Raw genomic sequence first — 20659 nt, forward strand, 5'->3', positions numbered from 1 at the left:
TACATCTTACTGAATCTGCTTACTGTAAACGTCTCTTGACCTCCCTCTACGAATTTTACCCCCTATAATTCCCTAATACTTATCTGGTTATCCCTTGGTGTCTCGGAATGTGTCCCATCAACCTATCCCTTCTCTTAGTCAAGATGTGCCATAAATCTCTTGTTTTATCAGTTCTATTCAAAATTTCCTCATTAATTACGTGATCGACTCACCTTATATTCAGAATTCCTGTGTAGCACCACATTTCGGTAACCTCTGTTTTCCGTTATTTTTTATAAAAAGTGTTTATCGTCCATGCCTCACTTTCATACATGGCTACACTCCAGGCAATTACCTTCGGAAAATATTTCCTAATATTTAAATCTATTTTCGATATTAACAAATTATTTTGTTTCAGAAATACTTTTCTTGCCATTGTCAGTCTACATTTTATATCTTCTCTACTTCCACTATCATCAGTTATTTTGCTTCCCAAATAGCAAAACTCATTTACTACTGTAAGTATCTGGTTCTCTAATCTGACTCTCTTACCATCACCTGTTTCAATTCGACTGCATTCCATTATCCTTGTTTGCTTTTGTTGATGCTAATCTTATGTCTTCCTTTCAAGACACTGCAAATAACTGTCAGCTGCTCTTCCAAGTCCACTGCTGTCTCTGACAGAGTTAGCAATGTCAGCGGCAAACCTCAAAGTTTTTATTTCCTCTCCCTGTACTTTAATTCTTACTTCAAATTTTTCTTTAGTTTCCTTTACTGTTTGTTCTGTGTACATATTGAATAACATCGGGAGAGGCTACAATCCTGTCTCAATCCCTTCTCATCCGTGCTTTCCTTTCACGTCCCTCGACTCTTATAACTGCCGTCTGGTTTCTGTACACATTGTAAATAGCCTTTCGCTCCTTGTATTTTACTCCTGCTACTTTTAGAATTTCAAAGACAGTATTTTAGTCAACACTAAAAAGCTTTCTCTAAGTCTACGAATCCTGTAAAACTCTGTTTGGCCGGCCGGGGTGGACGAGCGATTCTAGGCGCTACAGTCTGGAACCGCGCGACCGCTATGGTCGCAGGTTCGAATCCTGCCTCGAGCATGGATGTGTGTGATGTCCTTAGGTTAGTTAGTTTTAAGTAGTTCTAATTTCTAGAGAACTGATGACCTCAAAAGTCCCTTAGTGCGCAGAGCCATTTTTGAAAAGTTTGTTTGCCTTTCCACAAGCCATCTTCTAAGATCAGTCGTAGGGTCAATAATGCATCGCGTGTTCCAAAATTTCTCTGGAATCCAAACTGATCTTTCTCGAGGTCAGCTTCTACCAGTTTTTCTATTCTTCTGTAAAGAATTAGAGTTTTTACTTTGCAGCCATGACTTATTAAACTGACAGTTCGGTAAGTTTCACACCTGTCAGAAACTACTGTCTTTGGAATTGGAATTACAACATCCTTCTGGAAATCTGAGGGTATTTCGCCTGTCTCGTAAATGTTGCACAGCAGGTGTAAGAGTTTTGTCAAGCGTGGCTCATCGAAGGCTATTACTAGTTCTGGCGGAATATCTTCTACTACCTGGGGCCTTGTTTTGACTTAGATCTTTCTGAGCTTTATTAGATTCTTCTCGCATTGTCTTATCTGCCATCTCATCTTGATCTACGTTTACTTTCCTTTCTATAAGATTGCTTTCAAGCTCATCTCCCTTGTAAAAACCCTCTACATACTCCCACCTTTCGGCTTTCCGTTCTTTGATTAGCAGTGGTTTACCATATGAGCTCTTGATATTCATAAAGCTGGTTCTCTTTTCCCCAAAGGCCTCTATAATTTTCCTCTAAGCTATGTCTGTCTTTCTCCTAGAGAAATATGCTTCTAAATCCTTACATTTTTCCTCTAGGCATTCCTGTTTAGCAATTTTGTACATCTGCTGATCCCATTTTTTAAACTTTTATATTCACTTTCGCATGCTTCATTTGCTGAATGTTTTAAAATGTTATCCTTGCACTAATAAAATTCAGTATCTCTTGTATTATCCATAGATTTCTATGAGGTTTTGTATTTTTACCTATTTGATCTTCTGCTGCTTTCACTACGTCACCTCTTCAACCTGCGTATTCGTCTTCTGCTCTACTCCTCTCCTCTGTCATAATCAACCGTTGTCTTACGCTCCCACTGAAACTCTCAGGAGACTCTGGTTCTTTCATTTTATCCACGCCTCATCTCTTTAATTTCCTTGCTTTTTCCAGTTTCTTACGTTTTAATCTATCGTTCGTAACCATTAAATTGTGCTCAGAATCAATATCCGCTCCTGGAAATGTCTTACAATTTAAAATCCGTTTCCTAAATCTCTGTCTAACCATTATATAATCTATCTGAAACCTTATTATCATAAAACAAGTCTTAGCGATAACTAGATTATGCTTTGTGAAAAATTCTACCAGGCGGCTTCCTCTTTTATTCCTTTCCCCCAGTCCATATTCACCTACTATTTTTCCATCTCTTCCTTTTCCTACAATCGAATTCCAGTCCCCCATCACATTTAGAGTTTCGTGTCCTTTAACTATCTTTTTTTTCTCATCATACGTTTCCTCAATCTCTTCATAATCTGCGGTGCTAGCTGACATGTAAACTTGTACTACTATGACAGGCATAGCTTCGTGTCTGTTTTGGATACAATAATGCGTTCACTATACTGTTCATAGTAGCTTACTCGCATCCCACTCCTGCATTACCCCTATTTGACTTTTTATTTACAACCCTGTAGTTAGCTGACCAAAAGTCCCGTTCTTCACTTATCCCCACTATACCTAAATTCAACCTATCCATTTCCCTTTTTAGTTTTCTATCCTTCCTGTCCGATTAAGGCATCCATCATCCCACGCTGTGATCTATAGAACGCCAGTTTTGTTTCTTCTGATGACGACATCCTCCTGAGTAGTCCTCTTCCAGAGATACCAATGGGGAACTATTTTACCTACGGAATATTTTACTCAAGAAGATGCCATCATCATTTAACCATACAGTAGAGCTGCAAGTCGTCGGAAAAATTGCGGCTGTAGTTTCCACTTACTTTTAGCCTATAGGAGCACCATGGCACAAGGCCAGGTCAGTCAACCATCTAAATTTTTGCCCCTGCAACTACTGAAAACGCTGCTGTCCGTTTTCAGGAACCACACGTTTGTCTAGCCTTTCGACAGATACCCCTGTTGTGGTTTCACGTACGGTACGGCTACCTGTATCACTAAGGCACGAAAGCCACCTTACCGACCACGGTTCAGGGGAGGAGGGGGGGAAATATACTACACAGTACTTAAATGTGTAGAAGTTATATTACTTTCAGGCGCTACAAAAAACCCAACCACATGTCTTGCAACAACAAAAACAGTAGAAAATGGCGAAATCTGCTTATGACAGTTTGTAATGTACATTCCTTCGCGTGATTAAAAAATCAGTCGCGGGATTGAAACACCAATCAAGGAACTGCTATCGCTGTGTGTTCCTACCTACACTATCCTCTGGGTACAGCACTCTCCCCTGGTTTATTTTCAGTTTTGGTTCATTTTCTATGTTGTTATTTCAGCAATCATGTCCTCTTTGTATAGCGTAATGGTTTTATTCCATGAAACAGCTGACAGTTTATTACTTTGTTTTACCTTGTTTGTCGCCAGGGGCGGCAACGGCGGGGTTATTGGTACGATTCGTACATGATACTGCAAGGATTCTAATACGGATACCTTCCAGCTGTATCACGTCTAACAACCTATCACTCCCAACAGTGGCTCTGTCTAATTTTGGTTATCTAGCTGGATGCTAGACATTGTGTTAATGTCTACATTGTGAAGATGGAAGATTGTAAGGAAATCGTTTCTCATAAATCCCACTATCACACACGTCTCGTACTTGCGGACTCTTAAATGTCTTATTATAATGGTTTTGATATTTATACTATGATCATTTTTTGCAGTTACATTTGGCACATGACATTGTGAAAAATAGTAGAAACTACGATACAGTATAAAATTGTTACACACACAGGGAATTTAGTTATCTTAAGTGGACCCTATTGTATGTGCAAACTTAATGATAAATTTATTCCGAATCATGTCGCGTACCTAATTACTCTAGAACATCTTTACTCCTACTGCTTCCATTATATCTGCTGCTCTCAACAGCTATTTCCTTCCCTGCTGCTACTCTTACAGTCCGTCCTCTCTGCTCTCCAAGCTGCCTCTTTTACAATTGATACTGTCTTAATCGACACTCTCACAGAGGCTACCCTCACAATGGATGCTTTAATAACAAGTATTTTCTGTACTGTTGTTCTCATGACGGGTACACTGTCAACCACTACTCTCAGGACTCCCACGGTCAAATTGGATCATAATTTGTCAATGACTTTTCTCAAAACCGACATTTTCACAAGCACTACTCTCAGAACTACTATTTTTAGCTGTCAGCAATCACATCCACAACCGTCTCTGTCGCAACTCACAGTTGCTACCCTCTCAACGACAACTCTCAAAACTTGTTACAAACACATCTGCTTTACGAACATATACTACGTTATCGTCTGCATTATTGTTGATAGAAAATTTTATTTGTGTGACCGTGATTGATGAAGCATTTCTTTAAACAGAAATTCCTTGGTTTCGGGGTCGTAATTTTGTTCACGAGTGCTCCTGGTTCCCTCTGCTGACACCCCCGAAACAAATCATACAGTTGCTCAGAGGATCAAAGAAAACTTCATTATAATCTCAAATAGGAACCCAACTCATACTGTTACATTCGGTGGTGATGTCAATGAACATTCGATCTGTTGACGAAAATACAGTTTCAAAGCCTGTTTTACATATAAATCTTCGTCGAAAATTGTACTGCACGCTTTCTCGGAAGACTGTTTTTAGCAATTAGTTCAGGAGCCCACTCGTAATGTAAATGATTACGAAAGCATACTTGACCTCTTTGTAGCAAACAATGTTAAACAGATAGGGAGCGTCATTATTGATACAGGAATTAATGACTAAAACTTTGTTGTAAAGAGACTGTATACCGTGACATCCAAATCAACCAAAAATAAGAGCAAAATATGACTATTTAGAAATTCACTTCACGACTTCCTAAGAGACATTTTCCTATCCGTCCTAACTATGTAAGCATGGACAAGATATGGGTTCAGTTGAAAGAAATAACGTCGACAGCAGTTGAGAGACATCTATATCAAATAAATAAATAAGAGACGGATCTGAACCCCAGACGTACAAAGAACAGATCAGAACAGTGTTACAGAAGCGACCAGAAAAGCATACCCATTCTAAAAGAACGCAAAATCCAGAAGGTGACCGGAGTTTTACAGATGTTAGAAATTCAGCGCGTAATTAAATGCAAGGTGCTCTTAATAGTTTCGAACCCGAAAATCTGTCTCGCAAAGTAGCAGAAAATAAAAAAAAGAAAATTTAGTCGCATGTAAATACCTCCACGGCATGATAGCCATGTTAATGTTACCGATGACAGTGCTACTAAAGAACAGTTACTAAATGCAAACTTCCGAAATTCGTTCACCAAAAAAGACGAAGTTGTTGTTGTTGTTGTGGTCTTCAGTCCTGAGACTGGTTTGATGCAGCTCTCCATGCTAATCTATCCTGTGCAAGCTTCTTCATCTCCCAGTACTTACTGCTACCTACATCCTTTTCAATCTACTTACTGTATTCATCTCTTGGTCTCCCTCTACGATTTTTACCCTCCACGCTGCCCTCCAATGCTAAATTTGTGATCCCTTGATGCCTCAAAGCATGTCCTACCAACCGGTCCCTTCTTCTAGTCAAGTTGTGCCACAAATTTCTTTTCTCCGCAATTCTATTGAATACCTCCTCATTAGTTATGTGATCTACCCATCTAATCTTCAGCATTCTTCTGTAGCACCACATTCCGAAGCTTCTATTCTCTTCTTGCCCAAACTATTTATCGTCCATGTTTCACTTCCATACATGGCTACACTCCATACAAGTACTTTCAGAAACGACTTCCTGACACTTACATCTATACTCGATGTTAACAAATTTCTCTTCTTCAGAAACGCTTTCCTTGCCCCTGCCAGTCTACATTTTATATCCTCTCTACTTCGACCATCATCAGTTATTTTACTCCCCAAATAGCAAAACTCCTTTACTACTTTAAGTGTCTCATTTCCTAATATAATTCCCTCAGCATCACCCGATTTAATTCGACTACATTCCATTATCCTCGTTTTGCTTTTGTTGATGTTCATCTTATATCCTCCCTTCAAAACACTGTCCATTCCGTTCAACTGCTCTTTCAAGTCCTTTGCTGTCTCTGACAGAATTACAATGTCATCGGCGAACCTCAAAGTTTTTATTTCTTCTCCGTGAATTTTAATACCTACTCCGAATTTTTCTTTTGTTTCATTTACTGCTTGCTCAATATACAGATTGAATAACATTGGGGACAGGCTACAACCCTGTCTCACTCCCTTTCCAACCATTCCTTCCCTTTCATGTCCCTCGACTCTTATAACTGCCATCTGGTTTTTGTACAAATTGTAAATGGCCTTTCGCTCCCTGTATTTTACCCCTGCCACCTTCAGAATTTGAAAGAGAGTATTCCAGTTAACATTGTCAAAAGCTTTCTCTAAGTCTACTAATGCTAGAAACGTAGGTATGCCTTTTCTTAATCTTTCTTCTAAGATAAGTCGTAAGGTTAGTATTGCTTCACGTGTTCCAACGTTTCTACGGAATCCAAACTGATCCTCCCCGAGGTCCGCCTCTACCAATTTTTCCATTCGTCTGTAAAGAATTCGTGTTAGTATTTTGCAGCTGTTACTTATTAAACTGATAGTTCGGTAATTTTCACATCTGTCAACACCTGCTTTCTTTGGGATTGGAATTATTATACTCTTCTTGAAGTCTGAGGGCATTTTACCTGTCTCATACATCTTCCTCACAGGATGGTAGAGTTTTGTCAGGACTGGCTCTCCCAAGGCCGTCAGTAGATCTAATGGAATGTTGTCTACTCCCGGGGCCTTGTTTCGACTCAGGTCTTTCAGTGCTCTGTCAAACTCTTCACGCAATATCTTATCTCCCATTTCGTCTTCATCTACATCCTCTTCCATTTCCATAATACTGTCCTCAAGTACATCGCCCTTGTATAAACCCCCTATATACTCCTTCCACCTTTCTGCCTTCCCTTCTTTGCTTAGAACTGGGTTTCCATCTGAGCTCTTGATATTCATATAAGTGGTTGTCTTCTCTCCAAAGGTCTCTTTAATTTTCCTGTAGGCAGTATCTATCTTACCCCTAGTGAGATAAGCCGGTACATCCTTACATTTGTCCTCTAGCCATCCCTGCTTAGCCATTTTGCACTTCCTGTCGATCTCATTTTTCAGACGTTTGTATTCCTTTTTGTCTGCTTCATTTACTGCATTTTTATATTTTCTCCTTTCATCAATTAAATTCAATATTTCTTCTGTTACCCAAGGATTTCTATTAGCCGTCGTCTTTTTACTTACTTGATCGTCTGCTGCCTTCACTGCTTCATCCCTCAGAGCCACCCATTCTTCTTCTACTGTATTTCTTTCCCCCATTCCCGTCAATTGTTCCCTTATGCTCTCCCTGAAACTCTTTACAACCTCTGGTTTAGTCAGTTTATCCAGGTCCCATCTCCTTAAATTAGCACCTTTTTGTAGTTTCTTCAGTTTTAATCTACAGTTCATAACCAATGGATTGTGGTCAGAGTCCACATCTGCCCCTGGAAATGTCTTACAATTTAAAACCTGGTTCCTAAATCTCTGTCTTACCATTATGTAATCTATCTGATACCTTTTAGTATCTGAAGGATTCTTCCATGCATACAACCTTCTTTTATGATTCTTGAACCAAGTGTTAGCTATGATTAAGTTATGCTCTGTGCAAAATACTACCAGACGGCTTCCTCTTTCATTTCTTCCCCCCAATCCATATTCAGCTAGTAAGTTTCCTTCTCTCCCTTTTCCTACTGACGAATTCCAGTCACCCATGACTATTAAATTTTCGTCTCCCTTCACTACCTGAATAATTTCTTTTATCTCATCATACAGTTCATCAATTTCTTCATCATCTGCAGAGTTAGTTGGCATATAAACTTGTACTGCTGTAGTTGGCGTGGGCTTTGTGTCTATCTTGGCCACAATAATGAGTTCACTATGCTGTTTGTAGTAGCTTACCCGCACGCCTATTTTTTTTATTCATTATTAAACCTACTCCTGCATTACCCCTATTTGATTTTGTATTTATAACCCTGTATTCACCTGACCAAAAGTCTTGTTCCTCCTGCCACCGAACTTCACTATTTCCCACTATATCTAACTTTAACCTATCTATTTCCCTTTTTAAATTTTCATTTAATCATACAGTAAAGCTGCATGCCCTCGGGAAAAATTACGGCTGTAGTTTCCCCTTGCTTTCAGTCGTTCACAGTACCAGCACAGCAAGGCCGTTTTGGTTAGTGTTGCAAGGCCAGATCAGTCAATCATCCAGACCGTTGCCCCTGCAACTACTGAAAAGGCTGCTGCCCCTCTTCAGGAACCATACGTTTGTCTGGCCTCTCAACAGATAGCTCTCCGTTGTGGTTGCACCTACGGTACCTCCATCTGTATCGCTGAGGCATTCAAGCCTCCCCACCAGCGGCAAGGTCCATGGTTCATGGGGGGGAAAGACTGCAGCAAACACGAGTAACTTAAAATTACACATCCTTGGTGTAGTGAACCAGTTCAAATCATGCACTAAAGATAAATTTTCTGGTCCAAACTGCACACCAGTTACGTTCGTTTCAGAGTATGCACCACACTTAGCAATCATATACAACTGCTAGCTCGACGAAAGATCCTTACCGATGCCTAAAGATTAGGAAGTTGCACTGGTTACATCAGTTCTCAAAAATGGAAACAGGAGTAATCCGCTGAATAACAGACACATATAACTGATATCGATTTGCAGTAGGGTTCTGAAACATACACTGTGTCCGAACATGATCTGATCTGAGACCTACTATACTATGCACATCGGATGCAAAGTGCGAAGGAGAAGCAGAGTTCTTGTTTTTCGAAATAAATACATCAAATCAGAAACTGCTAATTGGAGTAATCTATAAACCTCCAAACGTCGGTGCTATGTCCTCCTTTCAGTGTGCCCTGTCCTCGCTCGTGACACTGTATGAACACATAATCATTATGGGCGACACAAACATCGACTTACAGTTAAAATCTCCCTCTGCAGAAAAACTAAGGAGACTGTTCCACTCCAATGATATGAGTTTAACACCGCTGGACCCAACTCATCACACGCCACACAGCCATACACTCATAGATATAATGGCAACAAAGCGACCAGATAAAATAATTCGCGCCAATCAGACATCCGCTCCAGGACTCTCTGCTCATGACGTGATATTCTTAAATTACTCAGTGCATACTACCAAAGAAAAATCTCACCTGGTAACCTACAGAAACCTAAAAAATGTTAACCATGACGCTCTTCAAAAGGATTGCTCAGACATCCCTTGGTATGATATAAGCAATGAACCGACTTTAGACGGAAAAATTCGGGAATTATGTCGCAAAATCATTGCACTGTATGATAAACATGCTCCTCAACGCACTGTCAAGGTAAAGAGAGCTCCCGCTCCGTGGCTCACCACTGCATTACGCCAGTTAATGAATAAACGTGATGCTGCACATAGGGCCTTCAAGCGTAACCCAACTCCCGAGGCGTACGAAGCTTATAGGAAACTCCGAAATAGAACCAAGCAGAGCGTGAGGAATGCCAAAATCAGACATGCCCGCTCTGTCGTATGCGGCATATCAAAACCTGCTGCACTGTGGAAAAAGCTGCGCAGTTTGGGTATAGGGAAGCGAAGATCTGACGCTGTTTATCAAGCGTCTGCAGAAGAATTAAACGATTTCTTCTCAACAGCTGTAAACTGCCACGCAGCGACAAATTACCAGCCCCAAGATATCAATCTCTCGAGAGACAAGTTTTTCCTAAAACATGTCACTACCGGCACAGTACACAAGGCAATTATGAGAATCTCTTCCGAGGCAGTAGGAAATGATGGAGTGAGCATTGGCATGATCCAGAACGTCGTAGACACTATTACTCCAGTTATCACAGACATCTTCAACCTGTCTCTTGTCAGTAGTACATATCCTACTGAGTGGAAGCAAAGTTTAGTTCAACCTATACCCAAGACTGACAACCCTAAGTCGCCAGGTGACTACAGGCCGATCAGCATACTACCTGCAATATCTAAAGCCCTAGAATACATCGTCCATGAACAGCTGACGGATTACCTCAAAACTCATAACATCCATGACAAATATCAGTCAGGCTTTCGAAAGCACCATAGTACAGCAACTGCACTAATCAAAGTAACTGATGACATTAAACATGCTATGGACAGACGTGAAGCTACCATCCTAACACTGCTTGACTTTAGCAAGGCTTTTGATACAGTTGACTTTGATATATTACTAATTAAAATGAAGCAGCTGAATTTCTCAAACAGCGCAATACACTGGTTCGACAGCTACCTCAAAAACAGAAGTCAACAAGTCATTTGTGGGTCGGAAAAGTCATCATGGAAAAACGTGCGCTCTGGAGTTCCCCAAGGCTCCGTCCTTGGTCCATTACTCTTCTCACTGTACATTAATGATATTTCTTCAGTGATTCACTCCTGCAACTACCATCTATATGCCGACGACATCCAACTGTACATAAGTGCAAGCCCCAAGAACATTGCTGACGCAGTAGCGAGTATGAACGCGGATCTTTGCTCTGTTTCTCGATGGGCACAGAATCTAGGTCTGAAACTGAACCCCAAGAAATCCCAGGTCATACTTATATCTCATCCAAAGTTAATCAGTCGGCACTTTCACGAAACAGTCCCTCAAATACACCTCAATGGTACCCAACTACCATACCAAAAAACAGTAAAAGACCTTGGAATAATCTTGGATGAACACCTAAACTGGGAAGAACAAACAGTTACAGCTTGCCGGAAATCGCTCTCCTCCCTACATGCAATTCAGAAATTTAGAAAAATATTTCCAACCCATGTTAAACAAAAATTAGTCCAAACACTAGTCTTGCCTAATCTTTACTACTGTGATGTAGTTCAACACGGCACAAATAGTGAAAATTCGAGACGCCTCGAGCTAGTGATGAACGCTTGCGTTAGATACGTATGCAATATACGGTTGTATGATCATATCAGTCCTTCATACTCCCAGCTAGGTTGGATACGCCCACATAAGGCACGCGATCTCCACACGATGTGCTTACTTCATCGATTTCTTAGCCACTGGTGCCCCCAATACTTATCTTCTCACATTAAACACCTATCATCATTCCACAACCGCAATACCAGATCGGATACGTCTAGCATCTTGGCTGTACCTTTACATAACACAAAATCTTTCTCCATGTCATTCTCCATCTCAGCCATACGACTATGGAACGCGCTCCCCTGTGATCTGCGTCTTATCCGGAACCACTCAACATTCAAGAGTGAACTCAAGACTTACATATTAGGGACGGTTTAGCCACCATTGTTGGGCCCCTCTCATCTCTTTCTTTCTCCTCTCCATCATAGCTTCGAATTTTACCATTCTATTTCTCTTCCTCTAACCTATCTACCTCTTCTATATCTCTTTCACCCCATTCTATCGTCTTATGTCTCTGCTTGATGAGAATAACTCACAAGCTGCAAGAATATAACGAGAAAATTCCCAACTAGCAATAGGACTGACATTCATAACAGAAAAATATGTTTACTTTCATATACATAGTCATTATTATTATTATTATTACTATTATTATTATTCTTGATTGTTATAATTAATTTTTGATTGTTATAATTATCATTGTACTACGTTTATAATCTCTATTTTTTTTTCTTAACATTAATACTGTATAACATGTAATATGTCCTTAATGCTCTGTAGAAACTGAAATTTGTTGAATCTGAGTATGCCTGGTTAGGTGTAAGAGAGGGCCTGAAGGCCCTAATCTTGCCAGGTAAAATAAATGCATAAATAAATAAAAATAAATGATGAGCTACCTGGAAGAAAACGATCTATTGACACAGTCAGCATGGATTCATAAAATAAAATTCTTGTGCCACATAATAGCTCTGTATTTCTTGCTCTGTATTCTCATGAAGTAATGAATTCGCATTTGCGAATAATGAACTACCATCAGCTGTATAATGGAAAGACGACACGGAAAATTTGTGACAGGGGCGGATTACCCACTTACCACGAGCGATTCTGTATATCTAGGTTCCCAGAATCTTTTTGACGCCGTTTCTCACAAGCGATTCCCAATCACATTGGACGCCCGTGGAGTGCTGTCTCAGTTGTGGGACTGGATTAGTGATTTCCTGTCAGAAAGATCACAGTCCATAGCAACTGGCGGAGGGTGATCGTGAAAAACAGAAGTGATATCCTCAAGGAAGTGTTATACCCCCTGTGCTGTTCGTAATCTATATGAACAATATGGGCGATATTTATTGTCTAGTAAAGTCGTCAGAAGATCACAACCAGTTGCAAAATGATTTAAACACAATATATGTACGGCGCGAAAATTCGAACGATCACATAGTTGATATACATGAAATGAAACCGCATTTGCGAATAATGAACTGCCATCACCTGTATAATGGAATGACGACAATGCAAATTTGTGGCAGGTGTGGTTTACCCACTTATCACGAGCGATCACCTTAACATTCTTAAAATTAGGCTATCCGTTCACGACTCAAAACCAGACCAAACTTCAATATTTCATCACCCATGTGTCTATACAACATGCACTCATACATCCACTATGTGTATTCCTGTACAGGGAAGACATTTTAATTGAAAGTTGCTTTCCTGGTCTCGGCGGATAAGTACGATATTGCGGTACCTGTGTTCTCCAGAAGTACGATGCAGTGTTCCTACTGACATGCATGCATATCTGAAGGAAAATTGTATCGCACTTATGAACAGCACAGGCACAGTAAGACATTTAATGTTGTGGAGAATGCAAACCAAAGACTACTTTTAATTGGGAGAACACTTAGAACATGCAATAAATCTATGAACAGCCTACACTATGCTCTGTCAGTGGTAGAGCATTGCTGTGCGGTATGGAATCCTTACCAGATAGGACTGACCGAGGACATCGAAAATGTTCAGAGAAGGGCAGCTCGTTTTGTATTATCGCGAACTAGAGAAGATAGTGTCACGGATATGCTACGCGAGTTGTAACGGCAATCAGACATTTTCCGTTACGGCGAAATCTTTGCACAGTATTTGAATCACCTACTTTGTCCTCTGAATGCGAAAATATTTTATTGGTGCCCACCCACATAGGGTGAAATAATGATCTTAGTAAAGGAAGATAAATCAGAGCATACACGGAAAGTTTAAATTGTTCGTTTTTTCAGCGTTCAGCTCAGAATGGAACGGTGGAGAAACAGTATAAAGGTGGTTCAGTGAACCCTCTATCAGTCACTAGGCCGCGCGGGATTAGCCGAGCGGTTTGGGTCGCTGCAGTCATGGACTGTGCGGCTGGTCCCGGCGGAGGTTCGAGTCCTCCCTCGGACATGGGTGTGTGTGTTTGTCCTTAGGACAATTTAGGTTAAGTAGTGTGTGAGCTTAGGGACTGATGATCTTAGCAGTGAAGTCCCACAAGATTTAAAAAAAAAATCTGTCACTTGAAAGTGGATTTCTGAGTAGTGATGTAGATCTACGTAGATGCACATTTACGTAATCGGCAAAGCTGTGATGGCGGAACCTGACCTCATCACTAACGATGAGAAAGGGGACTGGTTTTCGAACAACATTCCTACTCACACAGCCGTCTCAGAGCGCTAGTTTTTGACCCTTTCTCCGCGTAAAACCATGTTTGGGCTGTGACCCATCTCTGCAGATGAGTATAACAACTTCTCCAACAGTGAATTCACCGAACTAACAAATGTCATCTTGTATAACAAAGAGTACTTGGGACCTGATCTGTATGTTTTATAAAAAGGACACAGCTAACATTCCAGATTAAAAGAAAAGAATACGTTTCTCGTAATGGCACCTGTATTACATTGGAAACACCATCACAGTGAGACTGCAATTCAGTGAGCTGCAATGCTCTGACAATATTTACTTTTAGTCGAAAGAGTGGCTCATCAGAAAGTTGTGAGAGGAATTGATGGAATGAGAAAGACGGCCTTCACGTAAAGACAGAGAGCGGCTGCATTCGTGTACAGCTGTCAATGCAAACAGATAAGCAACAGCGTGAAATAATAGTAGAAATCAATGTGGGACGTACGGCGAACGTATCTGTTGGGACAGTACGGCTAAATTTGGCGTTAACTGGTTATGGCATAAGACGACCTACCCGAATGCTTTTGCTAACAGTACATCACCTTTAAACCCTCTCCTGCCCTCGTGAACGTATCGCATGGACCCTTGAAAACGGTGGTCTAGTAAGACGAGTCCCGATTTAGGTTGGTAAGAACTTATGGCAGGATTAGAGTGTGGCACAGACCCCTCGAAGCCATGGACCCAAGTTCTCAAAAAGGCATTTGTGCCATCTGTTGTGGTTCCACAATAGCGTGGGCTGTGTTCACTTGGAATGGACTGGGTCTTCTGCTCCAACTAAACCAATGATTGACTGGAAATGTTTATGTTCCGCTGCCTAAAGACTATTTGGTGCCATTCGTGAACACTGTGTTTCAAAACATGTGGTCGGGCCACAGTTGTTTGCGATTGGTTTCAACAGTATTCTGGACAATTAGAGCGAATGATCTGGTCATCCAGATTGCCTGCCATGAATCCCATCGAACATTTGTGGGACATAATCGAGAGGTCAATTCGTGCACAACCCTTTCATAAATACAGACAGCTATTGAGGCAGCATTGCACAGTATTTCTGCAGGGGACTTTCAGCGACATGTTGGGTCCAGACAACTTCGATTTGCTGCCCTACGCCTGGCTAACTAAGGTGGTCCGACAGGATATTGGGAGGTAACGCATGACTTTCGTCACCTTAGGGTATAAGACGGAGATTACCCAGTATTCATGTGGGGTTGAGAAACGTAGAGCATTACTAAATGAGAAAAGGAAAAACTATTATAGGTAGGGGTGTAAATGTGGAAAACCAGTTTGTTTTTGCTGTATAAAAGAAATGTTTACTTCTCTTTCAGCTTCAGTACTTAGACAAAGCTAATTCATAATGTTTTAGCAATGAATTTAATATTATGAAACACAAAAACTAAATATGTTAAAAATTGAAAAACATTTTCTGCTTGCACAACAACTCATTAATTTTTCAAGAAGTGCGGGTAATGTGGAAACGCCTTAAATTTGTGGGAAACTGAATACTTCAAATGAAAACTATTACAAATTTTAGGAACCATTTTATTTTATATTAAATTTAAATTGCACAAAAATATTTTTAAACGCAACTACAATAGAAAAATGCTTCATAAGTGAAGTTCACTTGCAAAAATCGCATATGTAAATATCTCCTTCATTTCAGGAACACAAAGAGTGACTCCACTCCTCACACACTACACACTTAATCCACAATTCTCCCAGAACGTCTTTGGAAACTGCACCTCCACAAGAAATACAAATGGCATCTTCCTCAGTAGGTTTTTCTTCCCCAACTGGGAGATCCAAATCTGACTTGCCTGAAGAGACAGTTCGTGCATTTGGCTCTTCATCTGAATCCTCAGGTAACTTAAGGAGTGTTTACTGTACTCAGCTTCCAAAATACCAAAAAACTTGTCTACAGCTTCTTTGTTGAACCCATACTCAGCTTCCAAAATACCAAAAAACTTGTCTACAGCTTCTTTGTTGAACCCATTTGCTCTCGAGAATGAGGTCCCCATTGGTTTGTTGATTGTGAGTTTATTTCTGTGTCGTCTAAGAAAAAGGTCAAACAAAGCTCTACCTGCAGCATTTGAAGTAAAAGGATGATTAATATTATTTCTTTCCGCTAGCTGATATGCCATTGTCTTGACATCTAATCTGGTAACCTTTGTCTTGACATCTAATCTGTTAAGGCCATAGAAACGATTATCCATTTCAATGAGATACTGTACCAACTGTTTCTCAATAGCATCAGGTAGTACAGGCTTACGTCCAAGTCTCAAAGAAACACATTCTTCAGGTGACATATCATTATGACATATCATTATGCACAAACCTTTGAAGTGTCGTCTGAGGTACACTGAAAGTTTTTACTGCTCTTCTTAACCCCATATACTTTTCCCTTAAGGCTATTATAGCATTAATCATGTTTCCAGCATCCCACGTCTTCACAATAGCTCTTGGTTTCCGATCAGGTAGCTTTCGTGGCATCTAGAAACAGACGCAAAACGTATTTGATGTAATGTATTTGATGTTGGTACTGTGGAAATGTTTCCACAATGCCATCGTATGTATGCTTCCACATTACCTACACAACGGCCATTTTAAATTTCAGTACATTACATTAAGCAACTATCCATTTCAGGTTGACAAACGACTGCTAAAGCCTTCTATGCACCTCCCTTTATAAGCTATCAGACGTAAAGAAAAGATAACTACAAAGTATGTAGATAAATGTAACACCAAAACATACCTAGAAAAAGGTTTAGATAATGCACGAACGTAAACTGCATCATTGTCACGGCGTCTGTTGCTCAACTGACTGCTAACCCTCTACCGTGACGAAAAGGAACTATTGCAACAATTTCTGGTTGCCCCGCTACAGAGCAGCACTCTGCAGGCCAGATACCAGACGTTTACACATTACCCACACGCTTCCACATTTACACCCCGAGCTCTAATATTTGAAACAAGAGTAATGGAGAAGATATGGGTACCCATCTTAGATAAAAGAGAATGAAGATGGAGATAGAACGAGGAAATCTAGCTTCTAATGCAACAACCAACAATACTTCAGAAGCCGAAGACCAAAAGAATAAAGTGTGTGTGCCATAGAGCCCGTGTGGTAGAAGAAAGGCAGACGAAGAAAGCACTTGCCGGGAAACCAAACACCAGACTCCCCACGGGACAACCAAGGCAGCGCAAGGTGAATGACTAGACGTACGTGCTGGCAGCCCCGGTGACTGAAGACACCTGCAGGAGTGGAGCAAAATACTGAAAGGAATGGAGGCATTTATGTAGTCTGCGGGACCTGTGGTCTATTAAAGCGCTTGTTGGAAGGCGTGCTGAAAAGTAATGCCTCCGAATTTTTTAGTGAAAAATCTTCAAGCTCTTTAAGTGAAAGAAACGTTATTAACACTCTGCATTTTTATTCCTCACGTCCACATATTTTCAGCCTCTGCCACTAACGGGCTCCTAATAGTAGCATGTAACATGGCGGTGTGTAATGTAAATAATTCACTGGGTGAGGAACAGAGTACTCTAATGTTTCGAAATCCAAGAGTTCGTCCACACATGTAGCACTCTCTCCTTCATCACGACGGTGCCACTACTGCTGTGACATCTGCAACAATCCGACGCCTCGGGTTCACTGTCATCGATCATCCACCGATACAGCCCCAACGTGCCCCATCCGATTTTGGTTCAAACGGTTCAAATGGCTCTGAGCGCTATGGGACTTAACTTCTGAGATAATCAGTCCCCTAGAACTTAGAACTACTTAAACCTAACTAACGTAAGGACATCACACACATCCCTGTCCGAGGCAGGATTCGAACCTGAGACCGCAGCAATCCCGCGGTTCCGGACAGCAGTGCCTAAAACCGCACGACCACCGCGGCCGGCCATCCGATTTTCATCAGTTTCCAAAACTTAAAGAACATCTTCGAGAAATTCACTTTGATAGTGAAGAACTGTTGCAAGCAGAAGTGAGGTTGTGGCTCCGTGAACAAAGTTTAACATTCTACAGTAAAGGTATCAACAAAGTGGGATCCCGTTGGGAGAAATGTGTTGATCGCCAGTGTAATTATGCTGAGAAATAAATGTGTAGACAAGAAAAATAAATATGTAGAATAGTAATAAAGTTCGTTTTATTTAAAAAGCTTTAAAAGTTTTCACATAAAAAATTGGAGACAATGCTTTTTAGCATGCGTTTTTAATTATCTGCTACAAACCGAGACAGTGTGGGGATATAATTTGGTTGGTAAAAAGAAAAGATTTGCTGTCTTATTGAAGAGGAACTATTAAAATACTAGTTCGTAAGAATTTAAATCTTAGTGCTTGAGTCCGACCTAATTTCGTAACCGAGTGTTCCGGTAGTGTTTAAGGGGAGGTTTACTATCTTTTGGTTTCAAAAATCGGTTTAAATTGCATTTTTCGATCCATAAAATTGTTTAGAATCCACCCCCGAAACGGATTTTTCCGAATACGGAACGGAAATGTTTGTTATTCGTGGTTGAACAAAAAAATGCACCTGCCTGGTTCAAATGGCTCTGAGCACTATGGGACTTAATTTCTGAGATAATCAGTCCCCTAGAACTTAGAACTACTTAAAGCTAACTAACCTAAGGACGTCACACACATCCATGCCCGAAGCAGGATTCGAACCTGCGACAGTAGCAGTCGCGCGATTCCAGGCTGGAACGCCTAGAACCGCTCGGCCACACAGGCCGGCGACACCTGCCTGAAACAGGCCTTTTATACGCACCAGTTTTTTTTTGTTTCGGAGGACCAGTTATTGTACCGGTGCTTGGGAGGAAACACACAAAATTCAAATTAGAGTTTGTACGCGTGTGTTTAAAGTTAGCCCCAAAGAACTTCCATTATGGTGCGAAGACTGTGTAGACTGCGACTTTCCTGGCAGTGAGCAGCTTCGACGAAGGGTATTCAGCCATTCCGAAGTCCATGATAACGATGGACGTCATCCTGGGACTATTCGACGCTGTTTGCCAAGCATTCGGTCGACCACCGGAATCAAGCGGCCGAAAACCGCTTGTCACCGGCCGTACAAGCGGCTCTGGAGCAGCGCAGGATGGCCCAGATCGAGCAGAACGGCCTCTATGAGGAAGAGGAAAAACTAGTTTACGGACCCCGAATAGCAGATTGAAATTACATTGCATAATATTATATTTACATGTAGTCAAAACTTCAAAAGCGTTTTTGTCGAGATGACTTTTTTTTTTGGCGCGGTATGGTAACTTCAAATCTAATGAACCGATTGGCATGATTCTTTGTTTCAGACAAAGGTAACTAAATTGTCTAGGAGTTGTATCACTTCTATTCCGATCCATCAACTAGAAATATTTTTACTTGGCCGATGAAGTCGAAGAGTCGATGAAAAAAAAACCTATTTTCTTCAAATGGCCGTCAATTTGTTTCCTATGGTCCAAATAACTTAATCCAGGTATAACTCCTACACAATATTATATACTTCGCTAACGTCAACTCAATTTTGATTTCAGACGAGTCGCTTGACCTGTGACATACCGCGAGTGAAAGTCTACATCGAAATTTTGTTTCGTTCCGACGGCACTTCCGCCTTTGTTTTCCGACATTTCCGGTCGAAATAATTTCAGTTTGTACAGGAAATATCAGTAAACATTTTGACCAAATTTGATATAGATACCTATAACGCATCCTGTGAAAAAAATTCTCAAAGAACATGCTTTTTTCGCGACAAAGATAGTAAAGTTCCCCTTAAGCCTCTTTCACTGATCCAGTCGGAGAGGATGCGAAGTGCCTCTCCTTGGATTTGTGGTTTCCACTCACTGTTTCCCGATGCAAAATTGGTCACTCCGGTGCTGGCACATCCGCGTGACCTCCGCCCTCTGCGCGGCAGGAGACGCTGCGGCTGTTCCCGCCGGCGCCGATCATCCACCGCGAGGTGGAGACGTCGGAGCTGAAGATCGGCGGCTGCACGCTGCCGGTGGGCGCCTCGGTGCTGGTGCTGAGCTACTCGGCGCACCGCCACCCCGACCACTTCGACAGCCCGCAGCACTTCTGCCCGGAGCGCTTCTCGGAGCCGCGCGCGCGGCCGCGCCACCCGTACGCGTACGTGCCGTTCGGCGCGGGCCCGCGCATCTGCGTGGGGCGCGCCTACGGCCTGCTGCTGGCCAAGGCGGCCGTGGCGGCCGTGCTGCGCCGCCTGCGCGTCGAGTCGCGCCTCAGCTGGCAGGACCTGCGCGGCCTCGCCCACGGCATCGTGCTCAAGCTCGAGGCCGGCTTCCCCGTCGAGCTGTTCCCGCGCTACCCCGCCTACTACCGCCCGGAGGCGCCGGCGCCGCCCGTCTGCGGCCTCCTCCACAGGCGTCTCTCCGCGGCTCACATCTCGGCCACGATACCTCAAGGTATGGAGGTGCAGAGTCTCGACCAGTCAACTCCCGATACCCTAATCAGGAGAGCTATCTTGTCTAAACCAGCTTCAGACGTCTGATTGCCTTACAAATGAGTGATTTGCTGCGGGAAAGACGGCAATTCGTAGTAGATGATGGAAAATCACCTTGCAGAACAGAAGTGATAGCCGACATTCCCCAAGTAAGTGATATAGGCCTTCTGCTGTTCCTAACCTACAGGGAGATTCAAAAGTAACCGTACAAGCTTCGTGGGTGTAATGTATGCATCGAAATAAGCCTGAACTGTTAAAGAAATTTTTTTTCTGAAATTGCATTATTTCCGAGTTACGACGCGTGTTATCAGTTGTGCTAAGCATTACAAAATGGG

General features: G+C 41.7%; 1 protein-coding gene across 1 annotated transcript in view; it reads left to right on the forward strand.

Moving 5' to 3' along the window:
* The window catches only part of LOC126195659 (cytochrome P450 4g15-like), a gene marked incomplete at its 3' end in the record, with an annotated part of 55388 nt that extends 35262 nt beyond the window's left edge, over nt 1-20126 (forward strand). Inside the window, exon 4 of the mRNA XM_049934284.1 lies at nt 19779-20126. Coding sequence (XP_049790241.1) covers nt 19779-20126 — 348 coding nt within the window. The remainder of the gene's footprint in view (nt 1-19778) is intronic.
* Nucleotides 20127-20659: the final 533 nt, after the last annotated feature.

Source organism: Schistocerca nitens, chromosome 7, assembly GCF_023898315.1.
Source record: "Schistocerca nitens isolate TAMUIC-IGC-003100 chromosome 7, iqSchNite1.1, whole genome shotgun sequence".
Classification (NCBI taxonomy): Eukaryota; Metazoa; Arthropoda; class Insecta; order Orthoptera; family Acrididae; genus Schistocerca; species Schistocerca nitens.